Consider the following 14,324-nt stretch of genomic DNA (forward strand, 5'->3'; position numbering starts at 1 on the left):
AGTGGGGAACCGAGTGGAGCCACATGCCTACAATTACCCCCAGTCTGGTGTAGAGTAGCCTGGGCGGCCGTGGAGTGTGGAGGCTGACAGGGAGCTTATTCCCCTGCATGTCATCTCTGCTGCTTTGATATGATAATCAGTGGCGTGAAAGGAAAGGCATCCAGATTAAACAGCAGCTTTCATTGGTATTGGACACATGATAATCAAATCAAATTTTATTGGTCACATACACATGGTTAGCCCTGTACGGACTCATTCCACCAGCCCCTTTTCCCCAACACTGATGGTCCTGTGTGTGAAGCTGTCCTTAACAAGGGAGGTGAGTAAAGTGAGTAATCTCCATAATGCACACACACATTCCAGTAATTTCCCTCTGACTGGGATCACAGGCGTTAGCTGATCTGGCAACACTTTCTAGACAAGTAACAAGTGTGATAGGCATATATAGCTATACTGTCATCACATACACCATTGTGCCCTACAGCCAACCTGCTTAGTGCACTGAAAACCATAATGTGTGCAGTGTAGCTGCTCTTCATAAATTGATAGAGACAATTACTGGGCTGAGATTAACTGACTTGTTTCTGTTATTAAGGAATTGAAGAATATAGGTACAGCTTCCTTTTTAGTCACCATGGATGTGGAGTCTCTATACACCACCATTGAGCATCAACAAGGTTTGGCAGCGATGCACCATTTCTTGAGTACCCGGCCTGAAACTGAGATGCCTCCTACAGAATTCATTGTATCACTGACTGAATGGACTCTTAATCATAACATCTTTATCTTCCAGGACCGTATTTTCAAACAGGTCAAAGGATGTGCCATGGGAGCTTGCTACAGCCCTTCCTATGCTGGTTTGTACTTGGGTAAATGGGAAAATGACTTCATTTTGGATCCTTCTAATAACCATTTCTTTGACCGGATTATATGGTGGGGACGCTATATTGATGATGTTTGCCTGTTTTGGTCCGGCTCAGAAGATGAACTTATTTCCTTCCACCAATACCTTAACAGCATTAACCCTAACATCAAACTAACTATGGAATACAGCAAGGATAACATTCATTTTTTGGACCTCGACATTAGTAAAAATGACAAAGGTTATTTGCACACATCAATCTTTAGGAAGCCTACAGATGGGAATACCATTCTGAGGGCAGACAGCTTTCACCCCAAAAGGCTAAAAGAGAATATTCCATATGGCCAATTCCAAAGAGTCCGTAGAATTTGCGATCAGGAAACAGACTACAGTGTCAAATCTGCTGAATTGGAGAATCGCTTTTTGGATCGGGGCTACAGCGTTCAGGTCCTGAAAGATGCAGGTATAAGGGCTGGATTACTTGACAGAGAGAACTTGTTACGAAGAGGAGTGCCTCGTGATACATCAGAGAGAGTGTATTTTGTCACAAAATACAGCACTGAAGCAGAGAACATTAAAATAATCATTAAAAATAATTGGGGAATCATCCAAAGTGATACGCTACTACGCCAAGTCTTTCCTGAACCACCAGTCATAAGCTTTAAGAGATGTCCTACCCTAAATGACAAATTAGTCCACAGTTATCTTCCGGGTGACTCTCAAAAAACTTGGCTTGACCACAAACCCAAGGGCTCTTTTAAATGTTACCAGTGCAACCATTGCAGTAATATTGCACAGAAAAAGTATTTTGTTGACACAGCTTCTAAAATGGAGTATTACCTCAAGCATTTTATTAACTGCAAAACCACTCATGTCATCTATAGACTGGAATGTCCACAGTGCAAGGTGTTCTACATTGGACGGACAAAGAGACGCCTTCTAGATCGCTTGGCGGAACACAAGTACGCCATACGGGTAGGCAATGAAGACTACCCCATGGCAAGGCACTACAAGTCCTTACACCATGGTAACCCTGCCTCCCTACAAGCTATGGGTATTGATCATGTTCCGGCCTCTATTAGAAAAGGGGACCGTCTTAAACAGTTAAACCAAAGGGAAAGTTTTTGGATTTACAAACTACAGGCCACTAAGTACCCTGGTTTAAATGAAGATATGGATTTCTCACCCTTCCTGTAGGGTCGTGATGGATCCATTTGCTGTCATCTAGTGGACATTTTGCTCAATTGCCCTCTAGCTATGTTTGGACTGTTGTTCATGTTTTGCTGTGGTCTGGAGTACTGTGGAATATATTGCTTTCTTGTTCTGGACACTTCTCCCAGTCATGGTTAGGGTTGGAACTGCCTCTCTGGGTGTTCTGATGCTTCTAGCTTGGAGTTGTATGCTCATGATAACATAGCTACAGTATTTCACCTTTTCATGTGTATATTATTGCTTACTAGGTGTGTCCAATTTGGTAACCACTCCCTCTTCTAATTAGGGCTAATTGGAAAAGCCTTTCAAAAGAGGACATTGTATTCTCCTTTTTCTGTACTCCCTGACGAAGGCCATGCAGCCGAAACGCGTCGGTTTTTAAACAACTTTGTTTCTATTGAACATGCCATACTAATAAAGGCATTTTAATTAATTATATGAAGAGTGCCTTGGTCCTCCTTTCTTTTTGATGACTTGTTTCTGTGTTGTGTCGTATCGGTGTGGTGGTGAGGCCAGGACAGGACTATTGGCTTGTCAGATCTCCTCTGGGGCAGATATTGCAGAGTAAGGCAAGACAGCCCTCTTGATTGACCCTGTGTCTCCGCAGGCCCAGTCTGGCTCTGTCTGTTAGCTAGCTGGATGACAGTCTGCTCTTCTCCTTTCCATCCCCCTCTCCTTTCCCCTCTCCTCTTTCCCTCCAACCTCCTCTCTCCAGCCCCCCTCTCCTTCTTCCTCTCCATCCCCCTCTCCACTTTCCTCTCTATCCCCGTTTCCTCCCTCCTTTGTCCAGTCAGAGCCCGTAGTTCTGGGAACCTATCAGCAAATGATGATTCAGAGAGTTTGAACGTTGGTAGTATAAACTTTTAGGGATAAAAGATGAAGAAGTAAACAAGTTACTTTTGTTTAGCTGACCTTTCTAAAAGTGTTGGACTGCCAAGGGGCTGTAGCCAACCTTTTCCACAGTTGGTAGCGTCTCCCAATAATCATAGCTGAACCCAGGCTGCTCTCTCAGGGCTGAGTATTGTAACCCAGGCTGCTCTCTCTGGGCTGAGTATTGTAACCCAGGCTGCTCTCTCTGGGCTGAGTATTGTAACCCAGGCTGCTCTCTCTGGGCTGAGTATTGTAACCCAGGCTGCTCTCTCTGGGCTGAGTATTGTAACCCAGGCTGCTCTCTCTGGGCTGAGTATTGTAACCCAGGCTGCTCTCTCTGGGCTGAGTATTGTAACCCAGGCTGCTCTCTCTGGGCTGAGTATTGTAACCCAGGCTGCTCTCTCTGGGCTGAGTATTGTAGCCCAGGCTGCTCTCTCTGGGCTGAGTATTGTAACCCAGGCTGCTCTCTCTGGGCTGAGTATTGTAACCCAGGCTGCTCTCTCTGGGCTGAGTATTGCATAGCCCCTGGTGGAGATGATGCTCTTCTATCAGCACATGGCTCAAATCACAATGGATATCTATACCACATATTGTATCTACCATCTCAAATAAGAATGACAAAATCAAATGTTAGTTAATGTAGTTTTCACGAAGGAGAAGTATCCCCCTTTCTAATGGGTTACGTGCCATTGGGTCTGCACAGCTCAGACCAATTCTCAGGGCCCGTGCTGTAGTCAAGTCCAATGCTGCAACTCTGCACTTCCGCAGCCATGTGTGTCAGCGCTCCCACTGCCCCCATGGCCCTAAGTGTGGCGTCCAAGCAGATAAAATCAGCCATTGTACCAGACTGTCCCCTTCCCAATCCATACACATTCTGATCAATCTGTCAAGGCTCCAGTCCACTCTAGAGGCCTCAGTGTAGGTGAGTGTGTGTGTCCATCTCTAGTGCTCTCCATCCAGTCTGGTCACTCTGAACCCATCAACTGGCCCAATATTTGATCAAGCTCAGCCAACTGTTTCCTGTCTCCCTGACCCTGCCTGCAGGGCTGGCTGGCCCCTAAATCAGCCTCCTAGCTCACGTTGATATCTGACTCAGCTGCTTTCCCAGTAAGCATCTTTTAGACATCTTTTCCAGACGTTGATGTCAGGTGCATTTTAGGTGCTGATTGAAAGGTGAAAATACTTATTTTCCGGACGTCGAAAATATGTATTTTTCGGATGTTGAAATCAGGTGCATATTACATGCTGAATGAAAGGTGAAAAGACATATTTTCAGGATGTAAAAAATATGTATTTTCCAGACGTTGAAAATACGTCATTTAACAGATGTTGAAAAGACATGTTTTTCAGTCATTGATTCTATGGCCAAATTTCAACTGCATATTTACATGATCAATGAAGTAAGCATTATATCACAATAATACTTTTTCAAGTCTCCTAAGATAGGAAAGAGGAGCCAACTGAAGACCGCAACAGAATGCATTATTGCTCCCACTGTCACATGCACATATGTAAGCTTTTTCAAAAGCTTTAAAACTGGCAGCGATGATGTTCAAATTAGTCCAACCTACAGAATAAACCAACAGACCACTTCAACTACAATAACATTTCAGTAACAGTTACAGATTTTTGTTGTTGTTGCTGTGACTGTGATATGTGGTTGTTTATCTACCTTAGTTGAATGCACTGACTGTATGTCACTTTGGATAAGAGCGTCTGCCTAAATTTGTTAGGTGCGGACCAGAACCAAATCTGTTTCACAAGTTTGAACATCACAGGACAGTACGGCATAGATTAGTACATCAGAACACAGTAGAGCTACAGTAAGGTACGGTACAGGACAGTAAAGTTTTATTCAGTAGAGTACAGTAGAGTTTAATTCAGTAGAGTAAAGTACAGTACAGTGCAGTTCAGTAAATAACATAAAATAACAACTGTTTTTTTGCATCAAGTGTGAAGGAAATCTCGAGCTTTTGCTCACCTGATATAGAATTCCTCATGGTAAGCTGCAGACCCTTTATCTACCAAGAAAGTTCTCAAGCCAACACCACTCTGGCACTCAGCGAACTGTATGGGGCCATAAACAAACAAGTACCGGCTCACCCAGAGGCAGCGTTTCTGGTGGGCGGAAACTTTAACGCGGGGAGACGTTAAACCATCCGACCTCACTTCTACCAACACGTCTCCTGCGCCACTAGGGGCGCTAAAACTCTAGACCACTTTTATTCTACTCACAGAAACGCATACAAGGCCCTCCCTCGTCCTCCCTTCGGGAAATCTGACCAACAAAAGCTCAAACAGGAAGTACCAGTGATGCACTCAATACAGAAGTGGTCAGATGAAGCAGACGCAAGACTACAAGACTGTTTTTCTAGTACAGACTGGGATATGTTCTGAGATTCATCCGATAGCATTGAGGAGTTTACCACAACAGTCATGGGCTTCATCAATAATTGCATATGCAATGTCGTCCCCACAATGACTATAAGAATGTATCTGAACCAAAAACTATGGATTACAAGCAATATCAGCTCTGGGGTAAAAGCCTAGAGCTACCGCTAACAAGGAACCGGACATGGATGGATAGAAGGAAGCCCTCTACGACCTCCAACGAGACATTAAACATGCAAAAGAACAATATAGGAGGAAGGTGGAATCCTATTACACTGGCTCTGACACTCGTCGCACGTGGCAGGGCTTGCAGACGATAACGGATTACAAAGGGAAACCCAGCCATGAGTGGCCCAGCAATGCAGAACTACCAATCGAGCTAAATGCGTGAAAGCTCCTGTTTTTCTGGATGACTGTGTGATCTCGCTCTCCGTGGCTGAAATATAGCAACATATTTAAACAGGCTAACAATCACAGAAGGAATACCAGGGCACGTTCTCAAAGCATGCGTAGACCAGCTGGTAAGTGTCTTTACAGACATTTTCAATCTCTCCTTGTCCCAGTCTGTAATCCCAACATGTTTCAAGCTGACCACCATGGGTCCCTGTTCCCAATAGCTCCAAGATAACCTACCTAAATTACTAACACCCTGTAGCACTCACATCTGTAATTATGAAGTGCTTTGAAAGGCTGGTCATGACACACATCAACACCATCATCCGAGACCCACTCCAATTCAAATACCGCCCCAACAGATCCACAGATGACGCAATCTCAATTGCACTTCACACTGCCCTCTCCCACCTGGACAAGAGGGGAAATAACTATGTGAGAATACTGTTGGTAGACTACAGCTCAGCGTTCAACACCATAGTCCCCTCCAACCTCATCACTAAGCTAGGGACCCTGGGACTGAACCCCTCCCTTTGCAACTGGATGGTGGACTTCCTGACGGGCTGCCCCCAGGTGGTGAGGGTAGGCAACAACACCTCCGTCACGCTGACCATCAACACGGTGGCCCCTCAGTGGTGTGTGCTTAGTCCCCTCCTGTACTCGCTGTTCACGACTGAGTGGCAACGCTACTTTTTTGTAATCTTCCACTGATATTTGTTTAGATTTTTTATTGCAGAGTCAAAGCTAAAGGAAGACTTGTCAGAACCTGACTAAGGGATGCATGGGGTAAAGTGGGAGGGTACATGGAGTTGACATACACAAAGACAGCCTACTTATCTTTATTTTATTCTATATTTATTACCCCATTTTCTCCCCAATTTCATGGTATCCAAATGGTAGTTACGGTCTTGTCCCATCACTGCAACTCCCGTATGGACTCGGGAGTGGCGAAGGTCGAGAGCCATGCGTCCTCTGAAACATGACCCTGCCAAGCCTCACTGCTTCTTGACACACTGCTCGCTTAACCCGGAAGCCAGCCGCACCAATGTGTTGGAGGAAACACTGTACAACTGGCAACCGTGTCAGCATGCATGCGCCCGGCCCGCCACAGGAGTTGCTAGAGCGTGATGGGACAAGGACAACCCGGTCAGCCAAACCCTCCCCTAACCCAGGCAACGCTGGGCCAATTGTGCGCCGCCTCATGGGTCTCCCGGTCACAGCCGGCTGCGACACAGCCCGGGATCGAACCCGGATCTGTAGTGATGCCTTAGACCGCTGCGCCACTCGGTAGACCACAGCCCACTTTTCTATGCTCAAGGGGAGAGAGAGACAAATAGCTTGACTGTTTTACTATTAAAGTCAATACTAGTATTGTTTTCAATTTCATAAGTAGTTTATGTTTCTTAACCAGGCAAATCTAAATAGTAGGCTGGTGACTGGTGGTTACAAGGAAGCAAGAGAGTCGCTTGCGCGATGCGTAGCTTATGATTGGAGGCGGAGCCAGAGTGGAGCCTGCCTGCCCACAATCACTGTGTGTGCTGTGTTCCACTGTACTGTGCTCTACTGTGCTGTACTGTGCTCTACTATACAGTACTGTACTGTATTGTACTGACCTCTACTCTGCTTTTATTTAGTGTACTGTGTACTGTACTGTAATATTCTGTACTCTGCTGTGCTCTACTGTGCTGTATTGTGCTTTACTGTGCTGTCCAAATGTGTGAAACATAGATGTCTATGATTGGGTTAGATTTGGTCCGTACCAAAAATCGACATCAAGTCTGGACAGGACCATTTTTTTCTTCATGATTTCTCTCAACCAATAACTATTACCAGGTTTCGTAAGAAAATGACTAATAAACTTAGTCAAAAGGACAATCAAAAGAAGATTCCAAATCAAGGAGTAGGACAGTTTAGTCTACAGCTGATTGTGAAGTGCAAGCAGCAGCTAAAGGTGGATCCTACCCAGCTGTGATTCTATACACAGGGCCAGGGAGAGGAGAGGAAAACTGAACTCACTGCCACCTGATAGCCTAGTTTGACGTCGCACAAGAGCTTCCTACACCAATCACCATGAATTGGACAGTCGGGAGGAAGACGAGAAAAGAGAAGGGAGCGATATTACTCCTGGCAAACTTTGTGTTGTTTCTAGATTAGACTCCATGTAATGCTAGGATCCATGTTTATGTGGCTCTACTTGGGCTAACTCAGCAGAGCTCCTAATGGAATGTTCCAGAGGTAAGTGGTCTAGGGTTGGAGAATAAGGTATAATCTGCTGACACCATTGTATTCATTCAGCAGAACCTCTTACTGGAGTAACATAGTAATAACGTCCTCAAAAAATGCATTACGTCAATATTTTCTTCCTGACTACCTAATCTCAATAACTCCTAATACTGACAACAAAACTTTAGTAAAGGAAATCTGAATTCAAATGTACCACTAGGGCCCTTGTGTGGTAGAAATGAGATACATTATGATGACAAAGCATTTTCTTTGGACAAGACAGGTCTGAGAAATACGACGTGCCATGTCAAATGGAGTGTGTCATCCTTTCTGGTGACAGCTTTAAAGCTACAGTGTATGGGTCCCTGCATGGAAAGTGTAGTAGCCCTCATCACCTTCCAAACCCAAGACACTTGAGATTCTCCTCCTAAGAGAGGAAAAACAGCAGGAGCCAAGACAATATAGTAGCACGGGGGAGAGAAGAGAATGGATGAGATTTCAACCAACCTTCTTAGTCTTGGCCTTCTTCTCATAGGTGTCTGAAAGGGGCTTCTTCTTTGGCTGCAGAGTGGCCTTGGAGAACAGGTCCTCAAACTCCTTGGTGTCTACGATATCTGGCTCCTCCAGAGAACCCCACAGTGTATTATTACTGGAAACAAGAGACACACTTTTATACGCTGAGGAGCACCACAGTTCAACATAAAACCATTTTCAATAACAATGTTACTGTGATGTCAGGAGACTGTGTTACGGGGGTGACTTGGCGCCGGAAAAGAAGACTGACATTTTACGTGTCCCCAACCGATTGTGTTTTTTTGTTCGTTTATTTGCATTGTTTGTAACTTATTTTTTTACTTATTTTGTACATAATGTTGCCACTACCATCTCTTATGACCGAAAATAACTTCTGGACATCAGGACTGCGATTACGCACCACGGACTCGCAGAATTATTTTTTTCCTTTAACGAGTCTGACGAGCCCGACGCAAATTATATACTGCTTTCTCAGGAACAGGCACAGATCCCCGTGATTTGCATGATAAGGAGGCGGAGAAAAGGGGCCAGAGGGCGGGCTGCCTTCTGAGAATTCGTAGGTGATCGAATAAACCCCCAATTCCTTCCATTCTGCTAGCAAACGTGCAATCTTTGGAGAATAAAATCGATGACCTACGTGGAAGATTAAACTACCTACGGGACATTCAAAACTGTAATATCTTATGCTTCACGGAGTCGTGGCTGAACAACGACACTACCAACATACAGCTGGCTGGTTATACGCTGTAGCGGCAGGATAGAACAGCGATGTCTAGTAAGACAAGGTGCGGCGGACTATATATTTTTGTAAATAACAGCTGATGCACAATATCTAAGGAAGTCTAAGTCTTCAGCTATTGCTCGCCTGAGGTAGAGTATCTCATTATAAAATGTAGACCACACTATCTACTACGTATTTTTCGTAGCTGTTTACAAAGCACCACAGACTGAGGCTGGCACTAAGACAGCATTGGATGAGCTGTATTCCGGCATAAGCAAACAAGACAACGCTCACCCAAAGGCGGCGCTCCTAGTAGCCAGGGACATTAATGCAGGGAAACTTAAATCCATTTTCCTAAATTTCTATCAGTATGTTAAATGTGCAACCAGAGGGAAAAAAACTCTGGACGACCTTTACTCCACACAGAGAGGCGCATACAAAGCTCCCCCTCGCCCTCCATTTGGCAAATCTGACCATAATTCTATACTCCCGATTCCTGCTTACAAGCAAAAATTAAAGCAGGAAGCACCAGTGACTAGATCAATAAAAAAGTGGTCAGATGAAGCAGATGCTAAGCTACAGGATTGTTTTGCTAGCACAGACTGGAACATGTTCCGGGATTCCTCCGATGGCATTGAGGAGTACATCACATCAATCATTGGCTTCATCAATAAGTGCATCGATGACGTCGTCCCCACAGTGACCGTACGTACATACCCCAACCAGAAGCCATGGATTACAGGCAACATCCACACTGAGCTAAAAGCTAGAGCTGCCGCTTTCAAGGAGCGGGACTCTAACCTGGAAGCTAATAAGAAATCCCGCTATGCCCTCTGACAAACCATCAAACAGGAAAAGCGTCAATACAGGACTAAGATCGAATCGTACTACACCAGGTCTGATGCTCGTAGGATGTGGCAGGGCTTGCAAACCATTACAGACTACAAAGGGAAGCACAGCTGAGAGCTGCCCAGTGACACAAGCCTACCAGACGAGCTAAACTACTTCTATGCTCGCTTCGAGGCAAATAACATTGAAACATGCATGAGAGCACCAGCTGTTCCAGAAGACTGTGTAAGTAAGCCGATGTGAGTAAGACCTTTAAACAGGTCAACATTCACAAGGCCGCAGGGCCAGACGGATTACCAGGACGTGAACTGCGAGCATGCGCTGACCAACTGGCAAGTGTCTTCACTGACATTTTCAACCTCTCCTTGTCCGAGTCTGTAATACCAACATGTTTCTAGCAGACCACCATAGTGCCTGTGCCCAAGAACACTAAGGTAACCTGCCTAAATGACTACCGACCCATAGCACTCACGTCTGTAGCCATGAAGAGCTTTGAAAGGCTGGTCATGGCTCACATCAACACCATTATCCCAGAAACCGTAGACCCACTCCAATTTGCCTACCGCCCCAACAGATCCACAGATGATGCAATCTCTATTGCACTCCACGCTGCCCTTTCCCACCTGGACAAAAGGAACACCTATGTGAGAAAGCTATTCATTGACTACAGCTCAGCGTTCAACACCATAGTGCCCTCAAAGCTCATCACTAAGCTAAGGACCATAGGACTAAACACCTCCCTCTGCAACTGGATCCCGGACTTTCTGACGGGCCGCCCCCAGGTGGTAAGGGTAGGTAACAACACATCCGCCACATTGATCCTCAACACAGGGGCCCCTCAGGGGTCCGTGCTCCGTCCCCTCCTGTACTCCCTGTTCGCTCATGACTGCACAGCCAGGCACGACTCCAACACCATCATTAAGTTTGCCGATAACACAACAGACACAATCGTGCCTGATCACCGACAACGACGAGACAGCCTATAGGGAGGAGGTCAGAGACCTGGCCGTGCGGTGCCAGGACAACAAACTCTCCCTCAACATGATCAAGACAAAGGAGATGATTGTGGTCGACAGGAAAAATAGGACCGAGCACGCCCCCATTCTCATCAACGGGGCTGCAGTGGAGCAGGTTGAGAGCTTCAAGTTCCTTGGTGTCCACATCACCAACAAACTAACATGGTCCAAGCACACCATGACAGTCGTGAAGAGGGCACAACAAAACCTATTCCCCCTCAGGAGACTGAAAAGATTTGGCATGGGTCCTCTGATCCTCAAAAGGTTCTACAGCTGCACCATCGAGAGCTTCCTGATTGGTTGCATCACTGCCTGGTATGGCAACTGCTATGCCTCCGACCGCAAGGCACTACAGAGGGTAGTGCGAATGGCCCAGTACATCACTGGGGCCCAGCTTCCTGCCAACCAGGACCTCTATACCAGGCGGTGTCAGAGGAAGGCCCATAAAATTGCCAGAGACTCCAGCCACCCTAGTCAGAGACTGTTCTCTCTGCTACCGCAGGGCAAGTGGTACCGGAGCGCCAAATCTAGGTACAAGAGGCTTCTACCCCCAAGCCATAAGACTCCTGAACATCTAATCAAATGGCTACCCAGACTATTTGCAATTCCCCCCCTTTTACACCGCTGCTTCTCTCTGTTGTTATCATGCATAGTCACTTTAATAACTCTACCTACATGTACATATTACCTCAACTAACCGGTGCCCATGCACATTGACTCTGTACCGGTACCCCCCTGTATATTTATTTTACTGCTGCTCTTTAATTACTTGATACTTATATTTATTATTCTTATCCGTATTTTTTAAAACTGCATTGTTGGTTAGAGGCTCGTAAGTAAGCATTTCACTGTAAGGTCTACACCTGTTGCATGTGACTAATACAATTTGATTTGATTTGATTTTACTTCTTAGGAAAAGTGGAATAGCTAGTGGACTTCTCAGTACAAATTGTCCTGTGCCAGAGATAAACAATTTGTGAAGCTGTTTATTTGATGTTTACTTGGGCTGTGCAGTGTTTACTTCCATATTTTGATTCAGGGCAGACGTTTGCTGGAGTGAGAATTTGCAGAACGCAAAGAAAAGCGACTTCAATTTCCGCTTTTTAATAAAAAGTTACATTTATGACTGAGGCTTCTGAAAATCATATGATTCAAGTGTCACTGGGTTTGAGATGTGAGATTCCAGCACTAAAGGAGCATTTCAAATAAACTACAAGGAAGATAGGAAGTATTCTGTTTCCTCTGTTGCTGGGTAACGCTGAAAGCAAACAGAGAAGGAGTCTGATGATGTCTCTCTTTGTACAGAAGCCTCCCAGAGTTCAGCCTTGCTCTGCCACCTTTACTTTCCATTCCTCTTTTAAATCATAGAAGATAACTATCCCATGGGTTAGACAGTGTGGCAGCCTCAGGCTCTGTTTGATAAGTGATCCAGCCGTCTCTGATAACGCAGGGAGAGGAAGATGAAGTCCGCCATAACTCAGTCTCTATATAGGCCAGGTCAGACAGCCTCACAGGCAACAGGTTCACTGAGACAGGTTCATCAGGACCCACCTATGTGAGGCAGACTTACTGTATGTATAACACAGGTCATGTTAACTTTTCAATTAGAGTTTATCTACTGATAGTAATATGTAATGTTGCATGATTTAGCAACTTTCTATAAGGGATCCCTTTGTAAAATGTAATAGGCCTACTGCTTCTGTAGATGTACTGTATCCATACTGTATGGACTGTAGATATTAAAAAATATATATTTTGTATTTATATTTATATTTTAATATTTTACTTTATTTAACTAGGCAAGTCAGTTAATAAAAAAATATTATTTACAATGATGGCCTACCCCGGCCAAACCTGGACAACGCTGGGCCAATTGTGTGCCGCCCTATTGGACTCCCAATCACGGCCGGATGAGATACAACCTGGATATGCCTTATCTGTGTTTGTGTTCATGAGTTTCTCTCTACTGTCAAGTCATGAGGTCAGGGTTTGGCCGGCCGGGGCTGACTCGATCAGAAAGGAGACGTTTTACCACGGTGGAGACGAAGGGAACTCAACAAACAGACAAAAAATGGGTCCTCTGATCCTCAAGAGGTTCTACAGCTGCACCATCGAGAGCATCCTGACGGGTTGCATCACTGCCTAGTATGGCAACTGCTCGGCCTCTGACCACAAGGCACTACAGAGGGTAGTGCGTACGGCCCAGTACATCACTGGGGCCAAGCTTCCTGCCATCCAGGACCTCTATACCAGGCGGTGTCAATTGTTAAAGACTCCAGCCACCCTAGTCATAGACTATTCTCACTGCTACCGCACGGCAAGCGGTACCGGAGTGCCAAGTCTAGGTCCAAGAGGCTTCTAAACACCTTCTACCCTCAAGCCATAAGACTCCTGAACATCTAATCAAATGGCTACCCAGACTATTTGCATTGCCCCCCCTTTCACCCTGCTGCTACTTTCTGTTATTATCTACAGTATGCATAGTCACTTTAATAACTCTACCTACATGTACATATTACCTCGACTAACCGGTGCCCCCGCACATTGACTCTGTACCGGAACCCCCTGTATATAGCCTTGCTATTGTTATTTACTGCTGCTCTTTAATTATTTGTTACTTATATTTTTTTTTTTTGGGGGGGGATATTTTTCTTAAAACTGCATTGTTGGTTAAGGGCTTGTAAGTAAGTATTTCACTGTAATACTTTCACCTGTTGTATTCGGCGCATGTGACAAATACGATTGATTTGAAAATGTTGGCCAGCTGGTCATAGCTGAAATACCACAGCAATCAAACACATAGACAGAGACTCAATTAGAGTCGAGTGTGTCCAATTGGGCCCAATTTGCTATTGGCTACCCACAGCGGTGGTGAAAGTATCTGTCTGGGACAGCCAAGAGGCTATAACCAAGAACATAATGATACTCCCAAAAATCTTCCCTTTAATTTCATACTGCCTTCACAGGGACCAACTCAAATAACTCCACGTAATGGGCTCTGACTGACTCCAGCAAACTGCAGTGAATCAATGTTGAAAAATGTTGGGAAAATACATCTACGTAAACTCCACAAAGCCTTCCACAGCAGGCAGTATTTATAATTGACTGGACCATGCCTGTATTGACATGTAATCCCTGTAAAGCACAGTTAACTATGTCTTCCCTATTACAGCTTCCTCATGAAGCCTGCTCTGTATATACAGCGAAAGTGTGTGTATTTTGACATTTGTTCATTGACCTGGCCTTTTTCGAA

The 14,324-nt window shown here is 45.1% G+C and overlaps 1 protein-coding gene across 2 annotated transcripts in view; it reads right to left on the bottom strand.

Annotated features, from left to right (window-relative positions):
- LOC139530770 (formin-like) overlaps positions 1-14,324 on the bottom strand; it is a 156,815-nt gene that overhangs the window by 104,269 nt on the left and 38,222 nt on the right. For both annotated transcript variants that reach the window (XM_071327451.1, XM_071327453.1), the window contains exon 7: positions 8,459-8,600. In XM_071327451.1, coding sequence (XP_071183552.1) covers positions 8,459-8,600 — 142 coding nt within the window. The remainder of the gene's footprint in view (positions 1-8,458; positions 8,601-14,324) is intronic.

Source organism: Salvelinus alpinus, chromosome 9 (genome assembly GCF_045679555.1).
Source record: "Salvelinus alpinus chromosome 9, SLU_Salpinus.1, whole genome shotgun sequence".
In the NCBI taxonomy this organism is placed as follows: domain Eukaryota; kingdom Metazoa; phylum Chordata; class Actinopteri; order Salmoniformes; family Salmonidae; genus Salvelinus; species Salvelinus alpinus.